Source organism: Vigna umbellata, chromosome 3 (assembly GCF_029865625.1).
Source record: "Vigna umbellata cultivar VRB3 chromosome 3, Vumbellata_1.0, whole genome shotgun sequence".
NCBI classification, from domain to species: Eukaryota; Viridiplantae; Streptophyta; class Magnoliopsida; order Fabales; family Fabaceae; genus Vigna; species Vigna umbellata.
The window spans coordinates 4,547,626-4,568,957 of record NC_142167.1 but is presented as its reverse complement, the minus strand read 5'-3'; the positions used below and the strand labels follow the sequence as shown (position 1 = coordinate 4,568,957).

The window sequence follows — 21,332 nt, the reverse complement described above, 5'->3', positions numbered from 1 at the left end:
CACCATTTGGAAACAATTAGTGTTGCTCATAGTTTAGATTAAGAAAGAAATTAAACCTGCAAAAAATGGATTTTAAGAGTTCAACTGAGCTGTATACTGTACTGAACTGTTCATATGTTAGTAAACTAACTGTTCTTTAAAATAAGAGACTAAAATATACTGTTATACTTGGGACATTACCAATTGCTTTCTCTTGTGGATTTCTACTGTTGGGTGCCATGGACAAAACATGCATATGGAGAAAGAGAGTGGTGGATGTGGTAAAACAAAGTGGCTTGATAATGAATCCAACAAAATTTCTAAAAGTTGCTGCAATGGTAAATTCTTTTTGCACCTCCGTACCCTTGGTCCTGTACTTTCGTGAATATTAAAATTTTCGTTTTATTCTTTTTGGATTATATAATTCAGTAGTTGAAAATGACTTTTGATTATGTAATCTGGAAATTATTTTTTTTCTTCAGTTTTCGAAAATCAATTTTAGCTTTTGAATCATACAGTTGAAAAGTTAAAAATAGGTTTTGGATTATGTAATTTAGAGGTCTATGAGAATAATTTTTCGGTTTGTGTGATTTGAAAGTTAATTTTTTATTTTAAGATTTGAAAAGTTTATTCATTGTACGATTACTATTTTATTATTCAACCTAAAGAAGCAAAACAAAAGATTGACAGTGTGGAACAGTCGATCATAGAAAAGTCTGGGGCAGACTATAAAAGTTTGGGGTAGACTGAGTTTTTGAGTGTGTTCATTCGTTTAGGCTTGTCTCGCATAACTTACAGTTTGTGTGGATCAAGGACGAGTTGGGATTGGGTAACATGTATAATTCTTTTTCCAACCCTAGTCTAACATAAGAATACGAAAACCCCTCTCTAGCATTGCTGTGTGCAAACCCCTCTCTAGTTGGTTAATCTTTCTTTGTTCTCTTTCTCTCACCAACTTAATCCAAATAAACACCATCGATTAATGCTGATGCAATTGATGGAACTAAAACGTGAATTTATTTTGTACTTACATGTTGTGTTTGCTAATGTATTTAGATCATGCCACTCCGTTACTCAACACCTTTTGGTAGGAGTAGGAGTGTGAACTGGCTCACATGGGTTGATTCATGGGTTTCCATGGGATTGAGCCAAAAAAAGATTAGTTCAACGTAACTCAACCCACCATAGGTTGATGGATAGGTTGATGGATTTGTAGACTGATTCACTCATGACTGATTTATTTTTTTAATTTATTTTATACATTTATTGTAATACAATTAAAGTGGATTACTCAATTTATTTTCTTAATATAGTGGAATCAAAATGTTTATCTAATTCTCCAAAAAATATTATAAAGATAGTAATTTTAAAATAAAAGTATCAATGTATACAACTTGATAGACAAACAAAATCAAACATTTAAGCTATTAAAACATTATTTAATAATATTCCAATATTTAAAAAGATCAAATTGTAAACCTATGTAATTAAAAGTATTAAATAATTATAATAAAAATTTATAAAAAAATGGTAAAAAAGTTAATAAAGTGTTATATATGGGTCAATCTACTTTCAACCTAACTTGAACTTGTGGATTAATGAGTCGGGTTCAAGTTGGCTTACGAGTTAGAATCCATTTTGACATTTTTACTTTTTGGACATCCCTTTATACTAATTAAGTTGATGTACATAAATTTTAGTCTAAAGTGGAGCTATTTTCCAATTGTTTAAAATCTTAAGCAAAAGGTTTGCAGAGATGAAATATTAGTAAATAAAAGATTGTTGTTGTTAAACTTTTTTACTTTGAACATTTTTTCTTACTTTATCATTTTAGTTTTTTGAAATTTATACATTTTATGGATTTATGAAATATGTACCAAAATTTAATATAACTAATTGTAAATATTAACATTATACAAACTTAATATAGAAACAAACTTCATTCCAAAATTACATGAAAATATGAGAAAAATTATCTTTATTTATGTGGGTTGGCCTACAAGCCTACAAGCTAGTTGTTATGTGGGACAGACCAGAGAATCGAACTCACATGTCTTTTGTAGAGCAAGCTAACCTTGCCCATTTTTTGCGAATCATATGCTAGATAAACCTAAAAAAGATAGCCTGCATTGTCATCCATAACGAAAATGCATGACAAAAATATGGAAATATAGAAAGTAGAAAAGAATTGACTATTGTAACATATTTGAAGATATATGGTGCGAAAATGTAGTGGATCATGAATGATAAAAGCTAAAAAATGTGGAAGCTATGGTTTTGTGAGGGAAGAAGCTCACAACCATATGTGTTGGAGAGGTGCTGGTATGGTGTTTGAAGGCTCTAAGAGAGGTTAGACCAACTTTAAGAAGAAGGTGAGTAGAGGGGCCTCATAAGTTGTTCTAGTCTTGATCTAAGATGAGTAGTATGGTCAAAAATGGAAAACATAACATTACTCAACATCGAAGATGATTACAAGAGAGGAAACACTTCTATATAGAGGCAAAGGTGTCTCCTAAAAACCCTAAAAACATGATCTCCCACCTTTGCACTCATTGGTTGAAAAATGAGGCATTCTAAGGAGTGGACAAGTGTCCACAAATCCTCTCCAAATCTAGAAGGACCAAGCCATGATGTTCACAGTTTTAGGTGGTGCGAAATTTAGTGGTGGGATGGTTGATGTTTGTCTCAGTTTTGGAGTGATCTATGGTGATGTAAGATGTGTTTAAGGGTTCTCTAAGACAAATTGAGCCTCTTGGAGAAAGATGGCTAGAGGAGGTCACTTGGGTTGCTCTAGCCTAGGGTAACCTTACAAGTGTATGAGTGCACAAAATGGCAGCATAACTTTACTTTATTTCAAAGGTGAATACATGAAGGAGAGACACTTCTATTTATAGGTTAAGGTGTCTTGCAATGGGCATAAACATTAACCTAAGAGTCACCTTGGTTGGCTTGCTCCAATAGGAAGGAAACAAGTGGAAAAAATCCTCTCAAATGAGAGGGTGACATGTGGCCATTACCTATGGAAAAACTCTCCATTACTAGAGTGACACGTGGCTACTAACTAAGAGGAAAAGCTCTCCAATATGGTGCCTCCCCATGTCAAGGCCGAATTGCTCCCTTGATCTCCAAGCTTGGCCAAAAATGTTGACTTCTTGGTCAATTCACCCTTTTGGACATCCACCTTGGTTAATGTTGGGCTTAAGACCCAATGTTGACCTAGGTGGTCAAAATCCTATTCTGCTTTGCCCAAAATACAAGGTCCAATTAAAATCCTACATTACTAGGCCCATAATACAAGTCCAAATAAAACCTAGATTACTTGGCCCAAAATACAAGGGCCATAATTATTTTTACTCCACTAGAATCTTCATGATGGCTTAAAATGGCCCAAGAGAAAGAGCATAGGCCCATCTTCCATAGATTACTCCAACTCTTCATGAATGTGCTTGGCCATGGCTAGGGGGTATGCCATCATCCCTTCCCTCTTGAAAATAATTTGCCCTCAAATCTTTAACATGAGCTAAAGGAAACTTCATTTTCTTCATTATCTTCAATTCTTCCTTATTTTTCTATCAGGGTTAAATACTTATTTTATAACAAGTTAGGATAAGTATTATAATAGTAAGTATGTGAAGGATATAACTCCCAAGAAGGATACACCTTAAATAAAATGAATGATTAAGGTCTTAGAAAGTAGAAACATTTTTCTTAAAGATTTTATTTCCAGCACAGGGATCCTTTGGATATTTTCTTGTTATGCTTCTAGAGGAAGATAGTAAGGAGACCTTTACATTTTTACTCAAGCTTTTGGCCCTTAACATCATAATTTTCTTGTTGGGCATTCTTGAGACTTGTGCATCATGCTTTGACACTTAGAACAAAAGGTGTCTATTATTTTCTTTTTAACTTCTTCTTTTTCCCTTTCTTGTTCTATTTTCTTTCTCATTTGTGCTTGATATTTGATAACATTGTCATTGACGCGATCAAATTAATACTACTAAACTACAACAGTTTTTGTTAAGATAGTAGCCAACAAAATAGAAAGGGTAAATTCAACCCTAAGTTGTCTCCCAACGAATACGAAATTGATTCTTGACAAATTAGTTCTTAAAAGGCTTAGAAAAATAATAAAGAAGATAAAGATAAAGAAAAGATTAAAGAACAAAGTAAAAAAAAATAGAAAGAAAGAAATTTATAAAGAGATTTAAAAAGATAAAAATAATAATGAAGAAAATAGGTTGATTTTACTTTTTATTTTTAAAATAGGATTCATCATTGGTTATCCAAATATTATTATTCAATTAATTATTGTCTTAGATTTTCAAATTAATCAATATAAATTCTTAATTAATTTGTTGGCGTTCTCACTATTAACCAAAGTACATTCTCAATTAAAAGCATGAACTTTGTAGATTAATCATAGTAAATTTAACCAAAGTACATTCTTAATTAAATATTACTATGTCGAATCATGTCTATTCGTTTACCTCTTATTTCAAGTAAAAAACTAATTAATCAAAGTACATTTTTTATTAATTCTTGTTAAAGTTTTCACCACTAATCAAAGTACATTCTCAATTATTGACAAAAACTCATTCAATCATATGAAAGTTTATAACTTTAATCAAAGTAAATTCTCAACTAAAAATAAAAATCCTTGGACTCATATGATTGATATGTTATGTAGATTTACAACCATTCTAACTTGTTATAATGTAAAAATCATTACTTTTACTTGATTAAGAAGCAAAAGATAGATAAAAATAAATTACAACAAAAATAAAAAAAAAAACAAATTTAGTCATCTAATCTCAGAATCCAATTAAGAAATTACAACAGAATCAACCCAAGAGCCTTAACACTCCATGGAATGTTGAAATAACATGAAAACACAAGAAGAGAGGGTGGACAACATGAGTGAAGAGAGGGAGGACAAAATTTGAACCCCTAAAGGGTTCCTAAGCTCTTCTAATGTGTTTCCCTAAGTCTTTTTATATAGAAATTGGATTGGGTTTTGTTTTAGGCTTTTCTATTGTTGTAATCTTTTTTATGATAATGTAATATCCTTCAATTATCTTCTAGATTCAAGAGTGTCTTCCACATCTAACTTCCATATTTCCTCTATTTCTGCTGCTGCATTACACCATCACCACAGTTCTGATTCGTGCTCCCTGTTTTCATCACCATTCAACCATGGAAGGAGTGTATTAAAGGTTCTCTTTTCCTTTGGATGCGGGAAGATGATGGGTTTGAGTGTTGCACCCTCTTCGGCCGTGGATGCAGAAAAAAGGGATGATGACATGACCAGGTCCAATGCTAGAAGGTAGGATGACTCGAACTGGTTGGTTCTGATGAATAGGTGGTATGGTAGGATACGAGAGATAGACCACTAGTTTGTGATGATGATGTGTAATCGTGTTTAAGTTATTGGTGTGTTATTGTTATGTTTATTATTGTGATGCATATTTAGCACTTTTGAGTTCTGTTATTCTCCTTATGATTGATTCAGTTAGCTCACCCCTATGTTTGTGGTTGTGCTTTCCACCTGCGATGATTGTTTTATACGAGAGCATATGATCATGCAAATAATTTGGATGTTGTATAGTGCGACGAATTAATTGAGAGTGTTGAGGGAATTTATGGTTTTTGTTTTGAATAAATTATTCTATTTGAAAGTTTTATTTTGTAATTAATTGGAATTATAGTTATTTTTGGTTAATTATAAAGACTTATTGAGTTTGGATTTTCCAAATGGTATTATAATTTTAAAATTTTCAATTTTTACTCGTAACTGTGACATCCCAAATTCGGGTATTAAATTAACAAATATATTTAGTCATTTTCTAAGATTAAGAGTTCTTTAAATATAACCTCTAAATATCACTCATTAGTTAACAACGAATATCAATATCTCTCAATATATTTTAGATTAAGAACTCTTAATTTGAATAATAAAGTGATTATCACTTTATACAAACAAGTACAATCAAAGCTTATAGGATAAATTCACATGTGAAGATATTACAATGGCTAAACTCTCAATCTCATGTGTTCTAGATTTGACCATGCATCCAATATTTCACTTTCTTTCTCTTTTCTCTTCTTCTTGTTGTTTCTATTTTTCTTTTTATTCTTATTTTTATGTTTCTTCAGAGTAATTTGAATATATAGTAGCTCTTGTGAATTTGATTGTTTAATGCTTTACTGATCCTTTGTTCTTCATTTATCTTTTGTTTTCTTTATCAGAGCTTTGAGGACTATCTGTGTGGCTTGATAGTAAGCTTATTCATAAGAGTCTTCAACATTCAAATTTCTCACTGAAAAGGAAAGTTTGCAAGCTATGTGTTAACATTCAGTTCAAAAATATGAATCTTCTTATATCAATGGTCTTAGCGTGTTTGTTGAGAATAAATAAAATTGACCATTTTTCAATATAGATATTTGATTATTTGAATTAGTCTTTGATCTAGATGTTTATAATATAAGAAAATAGTTTGATTATTGTAGTTTTTATTAGATTTGATTGAATCAAATATTAATCATAATGATAATCAATCAACGTTTTAATGTTAAAGAGAGTTATAAACGAGTTTTAGATGTCGTCTAATGGTTTTATCTGAATCAATTGTCGAATCACTTTAATTAATCATTGATTAATCCTATTAAAAGATTAATAGGATTAATCCTTGTAATTAATCATAATCATCGAATCATTTCTTAGTTAACTTGCTAAAATTAAATAAATTTGCTGTAGAGGATTCAATTATTATCTTCTTATTGCAGAAGTTAAAAGATGCTATCCTCACTTTTAAACAACTGTTTTGACTCAAATGCCCAACAGAGAAGAAACACACGAAAACACAAATTTCTTAAAAGAAATAAAGTTCTGTACTTCCAAATATATGAGCAGAATTTGAGCCAAAATTCCAGCTATAATTCTGCAAACAAAAGTTACATCTCTATTTGGCTAGAAATAGTGGAAGAAAACATGGCTGTAATTCTTTTACCTTCTTGGCCTACAGATACAAAAATCTTAAGCTATGACAGAGCAGAATGTACAGAGATTACATAATATTTAACTATGCTAATTTCGATGTATTAGATTATTTATGGAGTTTCTTGTGTCTGTGAGCGATAAATTTCACTTGTATCAAACGGTTTACTTCTCCTGGGAACACCAGCCAGATTGTAGAATTCAGTCAATGTTTTTCTAATTTGCACTTTCTTCTTTTTATCAGCAGGCCGAGGTCCTAAAAGACCTAATTCAGTGGTTGCACCATTAACCTGAGAGGAATGCACAACTGCATCATAAGCTTTAGAAGAGAGGGTAAGGCCTTCATTCTTGGCTCTCGTATATAACTGATATGCCAGCCTTGGTTTTCCATCATTTGCAAGGGCCTCAATCAGCATTTCATAAGTTATCTCATTGGGGGTGATGTTCTGAACTTTCATTCTATGAAACCATTCATATGCTGCACTGCTAATACCATTACGAGCACAGCCAGTGATTATGGCATTGTATGTCACCACTGTTACCTCAATTCCTTTGGTTACCATCTCCTGAATGATGGCATCAACTCTATTAAAATTTGCCTGTGCAGTATAAATAGAAGCCATAATTGTGTAGGTATATGCATTTGGTTCAACCCCAACCTTGACCATATGGTTCCACACACGGAGAGCATCATCATAGAGTTTTCCCTTTTCAAGAGCACTCAATAAAGCCCCATATGATATCATAGTGGGCTTTTCACCATTTTCCACCATTCTCTTGAATATTTGCACTGCTGCAGTAGTTTCCGAAGCCTTAGAACAGGCCACAAGAACTGCATTCCATTCCTTACTTCCAGGTTTTAGGCCTTTCTCCTCCATCTTGTTCAACAACCTAACACCCCATCTCCAAATTCCTTTTCTCTTGGCAGCATTGAGAAGAAAATTGAAGTGAGAGACTACGAGTTCGTATGACAAGTTATTTGGTTTTGGCCCTTTGTCCAATAAATCTTCATATATCTCCAAAGCAGCCCACCATTTCTTTGCTTTCCCCATCAACCAAATTGTATGGTTGCAGACAGACAAGCTGATTTTATCATACCTTTGTCTAATCCGGGTGTACAGCTCTTTAACAACAATGTAGTGATCTTCACGAGTACAAGCCCACACAAGCCGCTCAAGATCAGCCCGCGTCAGTGGAATCCCAGCATTGTCCATATCAACAAGAAACTTCAACACCTTGTTGCTCAAGTTATCACGACTCACAAGCCAACAGCGCATTACTTGATAGCAAACACGGATTGTGAAATTCTCAAGCTTCACAAATTCTTTCTCCCAATCTTCTCCATCGCCATCTTCTCCTATTTCACCTCGATGGTAATTTTCTCTTAACTCAACAAAGAAACTTAGAGCTCCATTGCAATCTTCCATCCTCCGGTATGCCAACAAGGCTTGAGAATAGGATACCGGAGACAGGGTAAAGCCATTTCTACGGATCTCCTCAAGCACGTTGAGAGCTCTCTCACAGTTTCCTTTCTCAATGTAAATTGCCATCAAGGTGTTATATGTCACCACATTATAGGAGATTCCATCTTTAGCCATTTCATTCAAAATGGCTTCCATTTCTGCAAATTGTCCAGATTGTTTGACGACACCTAATACACCGTTATATATAAAAAGGTTAGGCCCAAAAGAACCATTAGTTTCTATCTTTCTCTTCTTCATCCATTCAAAAAGAATCAAAGCAGAATCCATTCTCTTTTCTTTACCAAAACTGCTGATTATCGTCGAAAACACCTGGAGTGGCAAGTCCATCTTGTCTACAAGAATCTCCTCCACATCATCCACTGTCTTCGCAGTCTGCAGTCTCAAGGCTAGTGCTCTAACATCAACCTTACCATCACTCTCTTCTTTTCCACCTTCCTTGCTATTGTCACCAACGCCCATTTTTGGTTCACAGTCACTGTCCTGGACTTGAGCCAAATGCAAACACTTTATACTCTCCGACTCACCGTTAATAGGTTCACCATTAGAATCAATCTTCTCCACAACCAATTCACTCACAACACCTTCATCCTCCAATGCCCACCCCAAGGGTGGAGCCAAGTCCCCAATATGACTCTTGTTTTGCTTTAAAATAACACCAAATTTGGGTTCATCGCATCCCAACAAAAACCCACATCCCAAATCCAATTTTGAGTGTCCAGAAAACACCACAGTCCCATACCCTCTTGTACATTGAAAAGCACTAACCTTTACACAATAAGAAACCTTAAAAACAAAACCCAGTTTCACCCTTCTTCTCCTGTTCGGATCAGAAATACCGGAATGGCTTATTTCAAAGCGAGGGACCACCCAGTTGTTAACTTTAAAGGGCCAAGTGCTAATCATTTCTCGGAAATTTAGAACCCAAAGAGAAAACCCTCTTTCAAATAATTGAAGCTATAAGAAGTTACAGGAATAAGTGAGGAAGCAGCATAAGATGGGTTTCTAGCTCTTACCTTCTACCATTGATTCGAATCAGTCGAAGAATGATGACTAAGAGCAAGCTTGCGTTGTCACAGCCATTCGTTTGCAGCGAATCAAATAGATAAAACAGAGCATAAAAATAAAAATAAAAATGAATAAATTATGTAAATAGAGCAGTTCCACTCTAAACAGGAGACAGAGGGAGCGTTATTATATCATTTTAAAAAAGAATAACATTAAATAACTTTCCAACATAATAATATATTAGAACTGATTGAATCATTTTAAAAAACTAAAAGAATTAAATTAAACTAAATAAAAGTTAAAGATGTAATTAAACTTTTTATAAGAGTTAAAAGATTATATAGGATTTTGGCCAATAATTTATATTATTTTTTATAAAAACTTTGAAAATTTTATCTTTAAAAAAATAATTAAATAGATTTTAACTTTTACATTTATGTAAAATTAAAATTTGTTTCTTTTCTAAACTTTCGTATTTTGACGTATCAATATAACTTTTTTTAATGTGTTATTTTTTTTATTAGACACAAACTTTGTATAATTGTGTATGTATGAATAAATGGATGTATGAATACATAAATAAACGCATAGGTGAATATATAGATAGATAGACAAATGAACAAATAGTCTAAAAGTTGGAACTATAGTCTAAAAGTTACTTATAAATATGATACTTTTAATAATTGTACTCTATTATCACTTATAAGAAATGTATTCTGAGTGACAATAAGTTATAGTTATTGAAAGAAATGTAATCTATAAGTAATATTTGGTGAATTATAGTCTATTATTACTTATACAGGGTACATTCTTCCAATAATTGTATTCTATTATCTTTTTCATTTTATTTTAACATATTTTTTTTGTTTTAGTTTTTGTACTTCTAATTAAACATCTTGGACTGAAATAAAACTAGCACTAAAACCACAGCAACATAATATCACCATCAATTAGACTAAATTTGTACATACAATAAACCAATTATAGAAAAATTATACTAAATAAATGTAAACAATAAATAATCTAAATAACAGATAATGATTTAGATAATAACAAAATATTATCATATATGGATTTTTTAAATATATTAAAATAGTTGAAGTGAGTAATGTCGATGACTCCATCTCCATGCTTGCTTGTGGATGAAGAAAGGTTGAATGGATGTGATGAAGCTTGTACCTCAAAAATGTTTGGTGGAAATGAAGTGGAAGGATGAAAGATGCACTTAAGAGAGGTTAGACTAACTCAAGAGGAAGGAAACTAGATCAAACCTATAATAGGAGAACATATTCTAAGGTGACTCATAAAGTGTTTAGAGAATCAACTATAGAATTTTTTTACTAAATAATATATTCAAATAATAAATAATCTAAATAACACATAATGATTTAGAAAATAACAAAATATTATCATATATAAATTTTTTAAATGCATTAAAATAGATGAAGAGAATAACATCGATGACTCCATCTCCATGCTTGCTTGTGGACGAAGGAAGGTCGAATGGATGTGTTGAAGCTTATAGCTCAAGAATGCTTGATGGAATTGAAATGAAAGGGTGAAAAATGCTTTCAAGAGCGATTACACCAACTCAAGAGGAAATAGGCTAAAGGAAGCTGAGAATAAGAGATCTTATTCTAAGGTGGCTCTTATAGTATATAAAAAATCAACTAATAAACACTCTAAACATAAATAAGCAAATTGTTTGATGAAATGCTCACTAAACCCTAGTTCATCAAAATCAAATTTAACCTCAACTATGACTACTGACTTTAATGAGAAAACCATAAATAATTACCTATGGGTTTGATTTTTGGATTTTTTTGCAAAATGCAAAATTAAAGAGTGAAACACGTTAAAAAAACATTCATCTAACTAAACTAGAGTGATTACAACTCATAAAAAGTGAAATTAAAACTTAAATTGCAAAATCATAGTGGGAGAAGATTCTCTCAGTTCAAGAACACTTCAGTTTTGTTCGTTGAAGTCCTGATGGAACTATTTATCACCTCAAAACTCGCCTTGTGATCAAAGGTTACACATAAATTTTTGGTTTGAGTTATGATGATATTTTTTCTCTAATGTCAAAGATGACATTTGTTCATTTATTTATAGTCATGACGACTTGTCAACAATGGTCTCTTTATCAACTAGATGTCAAAAATGCATTCCTTAATGAGATTTGCAAGAAGAGGTTATATGGAGCAACCTCCAAGATTTGTTGCTCAAGAGAGTCTTTTGGGTTGGTATGTCGTCTTCGCAAATCCTTATATGGCCTAAAACAATCTCTTAGGACCTAGTTTGGAAAATTTAGTAACATTGTTCAACAATTTTGTATGATTCGGTGTGAGATAGATCATTCAGTCTTTTACCATCACTCGAGTGTTGGATGTGTCTACTTGATGGTATATGTTGATGACATTGTTCTTACAAGCAGTGATAGTCATGGCATATCATAGATGAAAGAACATCTTTGCAACCATTTTCAAAGCAAAGATCTTGGCAAACTTAGATATTTCTTAGGTATTAAGGTGACACAATCCAACGATGATATAGTTATATCTCAAAGGAAGTATGCAATGGATATTTTGGAGGAAACTGGATTGATGAATTCAAAATTTGTGGACACACCCATGGATCCTAATACTAAACTTCTACCAAAACAGGGAAAGCCTATATCAGACCTGAGATATATAGAAGATTAGTTGGAAAATTGAATTATCTTACAGTTACTCGTCCTGACATTTTCTTTGCAGTTAGTTTGGTAACCCAATTCCTTAATTCCCCGTGTGAAGATCATTGGAATACAGTTATTTGTATATTAAAGTACATTAAAGGATCTCCTGGAAAAAAGTTTTTATATGGTTCTAATAACCATACAATAGTGGTTTGTTATTATGTTGTTGATTGGGTAGGATCTCCTTTTGATTACATCCAAATATTGTGTTTCCATTGGTGGTAACTTGATCTTTTGGAAAAGCAAGAAATAGAGTGTTGTGGCAATATCTAGTGTAGAGGTAGATTATAGAGTTATAGCCTCAATCACTTGTGAGTTTGTTTGACTTAAGCAACTACGTAGAGAGTTACAACTTTGGAGATGTCACTCAAATGAAGCTTATATGTGACAATCAAACTGCTCTTTATATTAGTTATAATCTTGTCTTTCATGAGAGGATCAAACACATTGAGATTGTTTGTCATTTCATTCGAGAGAAGATTGTATCTAGAGATATCAAGACTGAGTTCGTTAATTCAAGCGATCAGTTAGTCGATATTTTTACTAAGTCTTTACGGAGACCAAAAATTGATTATATTTGTAACAAGCTTGGGACATAAGATTTGTATGCACCAGCTTGAGGGGAGTGTTAGATTTGTATGCACCAGCTTAGAGAGTTACAACTTTGGAGATGTCACTCAAATGAAGCTTATATGTGACAATCAAACTGCTCTTTATATTAGTTCTAATCTTGTCTTTCATGAGAGGACCAAACACATTGAGATTGTTTGTCATTTCATTCGAGAGAAGATTGTATCTAGAGTTATCAAGACTGAGTTCGTTAATTCAAGTGATGAGTTAGTCGATATTTTTACTAAGTCTTTACGGAGACCGAGAATAGATTATATTTGTAACAAGCTTGGGACATACGATTTGTATGCACCAGCTTGAGGAGGAATGTTAGATATATTATCTTTAGGTTTAAACCCTCAGATGGTCCTCATATTTGCATGGTAATCTACAGTGGGTCCTCATATTTGAAACTGTCTCAATTGGGTCATAATATTTGTAAAATTGAGCCAACTTTGCCCTATCTGTTAAGTTGTCACAGACGGCGTTAGTTGGTGCTAACGTGTTGCATAATTAATACGCTGATGTCAAAATATTTTATTACGTGGAATGTTTTATTTAATTTAAGAGATTATGACATGGCAACCCTTGGACGTTCTCTTCTTCTCCTTCGTTTTGATCTTCTTTCTCGTGTAAGGAAAGTGGTTGCGATGGCTTCGTGATGGCGCGACCAAGCGACATTCGTGGTGGCTCGCGACGACGTGTTGAGCGTTCTTCTTCTTTCCTTCTTTTTTTGCGTTGTTTCACGTTGCAAGGGGAAACTTCTTCCCTCTTCTCTTTCTGGTTTTGTTCTAGTTACAGAGGGAGGAGGTAGCTGGGAAATAAGAAAGAGATTTTTATGGGTACCGCGAGAGTAAGAAAGGATAAATTAGATTCCTTAAAATATTCTGGTGATATATTTTTAAAAATTGGGTACCGCGAGACTAACAAATATATTTTTAGACTTTTTTTGTATTTTTAAATATTTATCTTATTTAATTATATAAGAAAATGTCAAAAGATAATAACTACCAAATCTTTTAAGATAATTTTAAATATTTTTAAATTTTCATAACTATCAAATATATCGTAAAGACATTTAATTTATTTAAAGGATAGTTGAAGGATTTACATTAAAAAAATTATTAAAACAACTAAAAAGAAAGAAAAATATTCAATCTAATTTTTATACAAAGAGACCACTAAGAATCCATTATAAAGATAAATATGTACATATCTTCTTTAGTCTCATCTCAATATCGGTTCAATTTTAAATTAATAATAAACTTTTAATTTATTTGGAGATATAACAAATTTTTATTAATTTTTTAATATTACTTTTGTAACTTATATTTTGTGACACACATTTGATCATTTGTACTTTTTATGATTATTTGATCTTCATCAAAATTTTATTTACTATTTGGAATAATAAAAGAGCGGGTATGTTATATTTGTTGCTAATAAAATTAAGGATTTGACAACAAATTTATATCCCTTCAATACGAAATAATAATAAGTAATTTTACTTTAGGACTAAAATGAGATGCGCAAACCTATCCCATCCTACTTCATCACCATCCTAAATAAAATACACCATAAACTTGGTCATCTAGGTAAGATAAAAATAAAATAAAAAAAAAACAAAAAAATATATAAAAATATCTTACAATAAAAAAAATATAAATATACGATGAAATAGTTTTATAAGACCATAAAGGAAGAAATAAAAAAATCTTCATATATCTATATAAATATTTTAATCATATATCTATATAAATATTTTAATTAAATAACTTTTGCTAAATATAAGACAATAAAATACTTTGATATTCGTTTGCACACATAATACGAATTAAGCGAGAATATCATTAAGGATAATGTACATTCTATGTATAGGACTATATTAGTGAACATGTTTTTTCTAATTGTTTATTATATAAGTGAGTAGGGTTGAGAAAGTACATCTTTTTGTTTTCACCTTCTCTTTTTTAGACACTCTGACGCTCAAGTCAGATTTTAGTTAATGAACTTAATTCACGATTAAGTATTAAAACTCAATTAAGCTAACTTTACACATAATTTATCTCTATGTTTATACGTTTTATCATGGATCTTAAGTTAATATTAGTCCAATAACACTAATGTCAACCCAATTATAGTCCAACACCTACATGCATGTTTTACTTATTTCACTTATAATTTAAAACAAATTAACCAAACAATATGGATATATTTTCAACACCGTTCAGTTAATACAACATGTTCACTTTCGGTGCTACCTTATCGCATGGCCTACCGAATGGATCACACACTATATTATATACATATTTTAAAAATTTAAAATTAATTCATGTACAATTAAAAGAAATTTAAAAATTTACATGAGAGAATTTTTATAAATCCAATCATTTATAAATTAATTTTAGTCTAAATATACATATTTATTCTTATTTTTCTAAATTTAGTCATAAAAAAGTTTATATGAATATATACTTAAATATAGTTAGAGATATCCGTGGTTTAATTTGGACAAACGTTGCTCTAAGCATAGCCTTAACTTTAATGTTTCGTAAGGCGACACGGCAACGGGCGCATGGTGAACACGCGCATCTCGTTTACAAGAAGGAAATGAGTTAATGCAGCTCCAAATTCCCCACGTAACACCCCTCCACCAATGCTTCCCCTGTTGCCACGCCTCCAAAACCTTCATAACAATAATACTATATATTGTCCCATGCTTTTTAATGTAAACATACGAAAAACAAGACTGTTCCACTTTATATTTTCAAACATTTCATAATCTACTTTCAATTTCTAAAAATAATTTTAAGAGTTATATATTTTTTATTAGATTTCAAAATCTGAATAATTTTTTCTTTATCAAATTTTAAAATTTGATGAATTTTTTTTTTAAAAAGATCATTAAATTTTGAAATCTAATGAAAAAAAAAATATTTTCATCAAAGAAAAAAACATTTCAATCAAATTTTAAAGTTCGATAAAGAAAATAAATAATTTTTTATGGAATTTTAAAATTTAATAAAGAAAAATCTATCATTGATTTCAAAATCTGATAAAACATAAAAAATGAAATGCAGAGTTTTTTAAAGTGTAGAGGACAGTTTTGAAATTTTAAATATTTTAAAAATACATAATGAAATGATTGTAAATACAACGCGAAAGAGCCGAAAAACAAATCTTTAGCTTGTATCAATAGGTGCAATAACAATGAATGGTGAATGAACGGTGAATGCGAAAGAAAAAGAAAATATAAAAACAAAGCATTAAGAAAAATAAATCAATTGTGTCTTTTATTATATTAAGAAAATTCCTGCAATATGTATTTGATGGAAAAAAAAGGTTAAAACACAATAAAGAAAAATGTGTTATTTTTATTAAATTAAAAATTAATATAAAGGATGAGAAAGAAATAGGTATCAAAGTAGAACGTTGGGTTAATAACAGTTTTACTATACTTTTTATTATTTCTCAACTATAAAATTAAGTATTTGATGAGTATGAAATTTATAATTAATTTGCATTCTATATTTAATAGATATAAAATATATATTTCATTTCAATTATATATTTGAACTTTACTTGTTCACGAATTGATTAAATAATTTTTACAAAAAATTAAAATCAGAAAAACAATAGTAATTTAAAATTATGAAAATCTCATTATGAAAAGAATATAATTACATAAATTTAAAACAAATATTAAATAAACATTGAATAACTACGTTATCAAATAAAACTCCGTGATAATTTGATATTAATTAATTTACATATAAGTAAAAAATTAACAAGAGATATATATAAGGGCAAGAAATGCATCCCTATGCCTTTCCAACAGAACAGCGCATTAGCAGAACATAAAGCAATTGGGTCATAACATCTGAACAACACTTCACGCATTACATTCCCTTCACTTCCAACCTTCTCGTTTCGATGGCGGCGACGGGGTTGCTGAAGAGAGCGGCGCAGCGGGTGCCGTCTTCGCCGGCGTTCAAGCTGGCATTCATCCGGGCCCATGCGTCGGAGGCCCAGGCCCAGCAGGTGGAGCCGAAGGCCCGCGACACGACCTCCCTGAAGACCTTCCAAATCTACCGGTGGAACCCTGAGAACCCGTCGAAACCGGAGCTGAAGGACTACCAGATCAACCTGAAGGAGTGCGGGCCCATGGTCCTGGACGCGCTCATCAAGATAAAAAACGAGATCGATCCCACCCTCACCTTCCGCCGCTCCTGCCGCGAGGGGATCTGCGGCTCCTGCGCCATGAACATTGACGGCTGCAACGGCCTCGCTTGTCTCACCAAGATTCCGTCCGCATCGACGGCCTCCACCATAACGCCGTTGCCGCACATGTTCGTGATCAAGGACCTGGTCGTGGACATGACCAACTTCTACAACCAGTACAAGAGCATCGAGCCCTGGCTCAAGCGGAAGAATCCGCCGCCGGTGCCAGGGAAGGAGATCCTGCAGAGCAAGAGGGACCGCGAAAAGCTCGACGGGATGTACGAGTGCATTCTGTGCGCCTGCTGTAGCACATCCTGCCCTAGCTACTGGTGGAACCCCGAGTCATATCTCGGACCCGCTGCCTTGCTCCACGCTAACAGGTAACGCTCAAACTTCCCTCTTTCTTCTCACCTTAGTTTTGGGTGTTTTCTTATCGCAATTTGTGGTACACCTCGGTAGTCTCCGAAATTGAACAGATTTCGTTGGGTATTATTGTGCGATATCGAGGGAAAACAACAAGTATTATACTATGTTTTGTACCTACATAAAGACAAAAAATCAATCAATTTAGGTTTTCGAAGTGAATTTATATTTTTGATTAGAGGATAGTAGTCAAGGCATGCGAAGAACTGTAACTGAGTTTTATTGTTGTTGTGACTTGTATATGTTGTTCTGTTGGGTTCTGTGCGTTTTTGTTAATTGTATTCGAGTTTGGGAATTATTTTTGGAGCTGGTTTTGTGGTTTGAGAGTGTCGGGTGATTCAATGACAACAGTGGAAGCTATTTTTTTCCACATGTGTGAAGTCGGTTACCAAAAATGGAAGATCTCTTGAAAACTTGAATACCGATTGTTGAGTTCTTGTGAAACTATGCAAATCAGGCGTTGATCTTTTTTTTTTTTATTGTGATACTGTAAAAACCATTTTGTTTGTCCGGTGGGGCATCTTTCTCAGTCACTGTTTGGTTTGACTTTTAGCTTTTAGAGCTTTTCAATTGTAAAATCTTATGTTGAAACCTCGCTAAGGCAAGAATATTGAGGTATGTAAGGATATCTCTTCTTTAAGTTAATGATAAGAGGATGGAGGAGCTTCCATAAAGGTTCACATTTAACCTATAACAAGGTCCATGACTAAGAATTGAAGAAGGAGAAACTACATCACGAAGGACTCTTGCAAATTGCATTTGTGATTCAAAGTGATTTCAAGTTATAAGAGAAGACTATTTATAGATAGCTTTTCTCGTACTCTATCCTAAAATTAAACTCAAATGCTAATGCTAAATTTGAATACAAAGGAAGCTAGAGTATTCTAGACTTCTTCTATTATAAGGGTTTTTGTAATATTTGAAGCGCCTTTGTTGAGCCTCTTATATAATTTTCCTCCCCTCTTACACTTACTTGAAGTGTAGTCTATTCCAGCTGACTCTTAGCTACCATATACTAACTTTATAAAATTTCTCGTTTTTTCTAACCTTCCCTTGAGCATTTGAGTCCAACCAAGTATGAATGAGTTTATATTGATTTATTGGTTGAAATTGAGGGTACGAAAGGAGATTGATCAGGAGTATGTGAGTATGTGTGTTTTGTTTTCTTGTTTTTGTCAGTTGGTTTATGCTTATGCTATTGGGTGGGTTCTATGTTTTTGTTGTGTTGATTTTAAGCTTGAGTTGAGAAAGGATTATAATACGCCTGCCATGAAATATGCATGATGCTTTATTGATTTTCTTACGTTAATATTAGGATAATATGCTTCTGTTCATGGTGTACTTATGCTAAACAGAATCTTCAAGACATGGGACATAATTTGCCTGTTTCTGTTTCACTGAATTATTTTTTATTTGTTTGGTTCTTTTTAGGTTTTATTTTGAATGCTTGGGGATCTCTTAGAAGTATTAGAATCTGTCCATTGTTGTGTATGTGACTTATTTTGGTTGATTCGTGGTTCTTCTACTAAAAAGTGACAAATGAATGATATCTTTTTTGTTTTTGAAACTGCAGTACATCTGCATTCTTAGGAGCTGATATTTAGCGAATTATAGAATGAAGTCATACTTCGAATCTTTTCGTCCATAAATACTACCCTTTTTTGGATTTATTTTTTGTTATGACTATGTATACACTCACTGTTCTTCTGGCCTCATATTAACTTTTCGTTATATTAGACATTATTAACTTTCAATTTCTTTTCTTGTCCGTAAGTTATATTCGTCTGTGGTACGGTTGTAAATAATGTGAGTTAATTAGAGGAGTCTATGATACTTGGTCAGGATTAGGAAAGAACGAGTTCATCTACACATTAGAAGATACTTTCATTTTATTAAACTCATTGCATGTGATCTAGTGCACCGTGTCTCTGATATAGCTAGAGATTTTATTGATCGGCGGTTATAGATAGAGATTACCTTGGCAGTTGGGTTATTCAAAGCTGAGATATTGTTGGTGATGATATTTGCAGGTGGATAAGCGACAGTCGTGATGAATACACTAAAGAGAGATTGGATGCCATTAATGACGAATTCAAGCTCTATCGTTGTCACACCATATTGAACTGTGCTCGTGCCTGCCCAAAGGGGTTGAATCCAGGAAAGCAAATCTCACATATCAAGTCACTTCAGCCTAAAACCTAAAACTCTATTAGAAGCATGATGGTGTTTGCATTTGATCCTTTATGTTGTCATTTAGTATTTTCTTTAAAATTGGGGATGATTTAGCTACATTATTAATAAAACTTGAGCCCCTTTTGTGAAACTTGGGATTTTAGTTTCTATTGATTTGTGTTTCTGAAATAAATGTTAATAGCAAACAGAACCCTCTCTCATAAATTGGCTGTAGCTATATTGGATTATTCTGCAAGGGATTTTAAACTAACAGATACTTTACACTTTGCTTCTCTTCAATCTTGTTAAATTCTTCGTCAAGGTGATGATCAATATGGCGCTGGGAGTATCATGATTTTTATTCTTAAATGTTAGGAGTATGGTAGTTGAGTGCATATTTGGGTGGTCATGGCTGCCCTATTGAAACCAAAATTTCGTTAGACTACCAAACTAAAAATGCACTGAAAATTTGAAACCCTCGATTCATTGAATTGTCGTGAAGAGTCTTCAGTTTAAATATGGTAGAAATATAATCAAAATCAGAAAATGTTTACTCACAATTAACACAACTTTAGAATGATGGGTACATCTAATCACGGCTTATAAAAAAAATGAACATGTGAAAGAGATTTAATGATTTAAGTGATAAAAGAGGTAATCTCATAACATATATAATACCATATTGAGAAAAACATCACATTAAGCATTGAGACAATCTCATACCCTAATATCACCATCAGACATGAAATCGTTTGCAGTAGCTTGGTTTATGGTGTCCATGATTTCTTTTGTGCATGGCATTAATTTTAAGAGTTGGACTCACCTTGCAATCCTTGGGATTTCTCAGGGTATCCAATCATCTCAGTATGAGACTATAACAGGTAAAGCCTCTGATTTGTTCCATGCTAATTTAGTAATGATCAGTAATAGTTTAGCCCAAATTCTGAGGGTTATAACTACAGAATTTGCACATTTCCTAAATCTTTACAAATTGACAATTGATGTTTCTACAGGATGCAACAATGAATGCGACACCGCATGTTGTAATTGTGACATCACCAAACAACCTCCTCTTTGTGTTCTATGTTGTCAGGAAGATCCTTAGAAGGCCCAAGTATATACTTGACACTATTAGTAAGTGAAACTCACTATTGTAGTCAAAATTTAGTTCAGGGCATTCTTCAGCTGTTATAACCACAGGAAAAATCCAAATTCATTTCAATTGTTAGCCATTTAGAACCGTCTGCTTTTAAATTCAATGACAAATAAATATGCTTCCACAAAGCCAAAAACCTACTGGCCATGATTTGATGAACGCATCCGAGGACTCGACCTTTATGCAAGATGGTGAGAAAAGCTTGTTACTTTTAAATCATTGAAAATGGATTTACTTATAACCAAAGAAGATAAAATCAAGACTTACTCGGACAATTTTCAAATGTATTTCCAGAGTAGGAAATATTGTTTTTATATAAACTAATACTCAGTTAAAAATATAATAAAAACTTATATACATTAAGGTATGCACAAGAGTTAAAGTTAATGTGAAGATACTTGGGATGAAAAGTTCATTTAATTTTTTTTTCTAAAAACAATTTATAAAAAAGCTTGTCCAGTCATACCTTTTGAGATATCTTGTATTCATAAGTTCAGGGTTATTTCTTCAGTTTTAAAAAATCCTCAACTCTTAGTGGCACGATCTATTCAC

At 32.5% G+C, this 21,332-nt stretch overlaps 2 protein-coding genes across 2 annotated transcripts; one reads left to right on the top strand and one right to left on the bottom strand.

Moving 5' to 3' along the window:
• Window positions 1-6,826: 6,826 nt before the first annotated feature.
• Window positions 6,827-9,601, bottom strand: LOC124838692 (uncharacterized). Its single transcript, XM_047314367.2, has one exon. It carries the CDS (start codon window positions 9,358-9,360, stop codon window positions 7,087-7,089), a length of 2,274 nt encoding a protein of 757 aa, XP_047170323.1. The 5' UTR covers window positions 9,361-9,601; the 3' UTR covers window positions 6,827-7,086.
• A 7,028-nt stretch (window positions 9,602-16,629) lies between these two features.
• On the top strand, window positions 16,630-19,908 carry SDH2-2 (succinate dehydrogenase 2-2). Its single transcript, XM_047314373.2, has 2 exons — window positions 16,630-17,409; window positions 19,483-19,908. Exons 1-2 carry the CDS (start codon window positions 16,742-16,744, stop codon window positions 19,652-19,654), a joined length of 840 nt encoding a protein of 279 aa, XP_047170329.1. The 5' UTR covers window positions 16,630-16,741; the 3' UTR covers window positions 19,655-19,908.
• The last annotated feature ends 1,424 nt before the right edge of the window (window positions 19,909-21,332 follow it).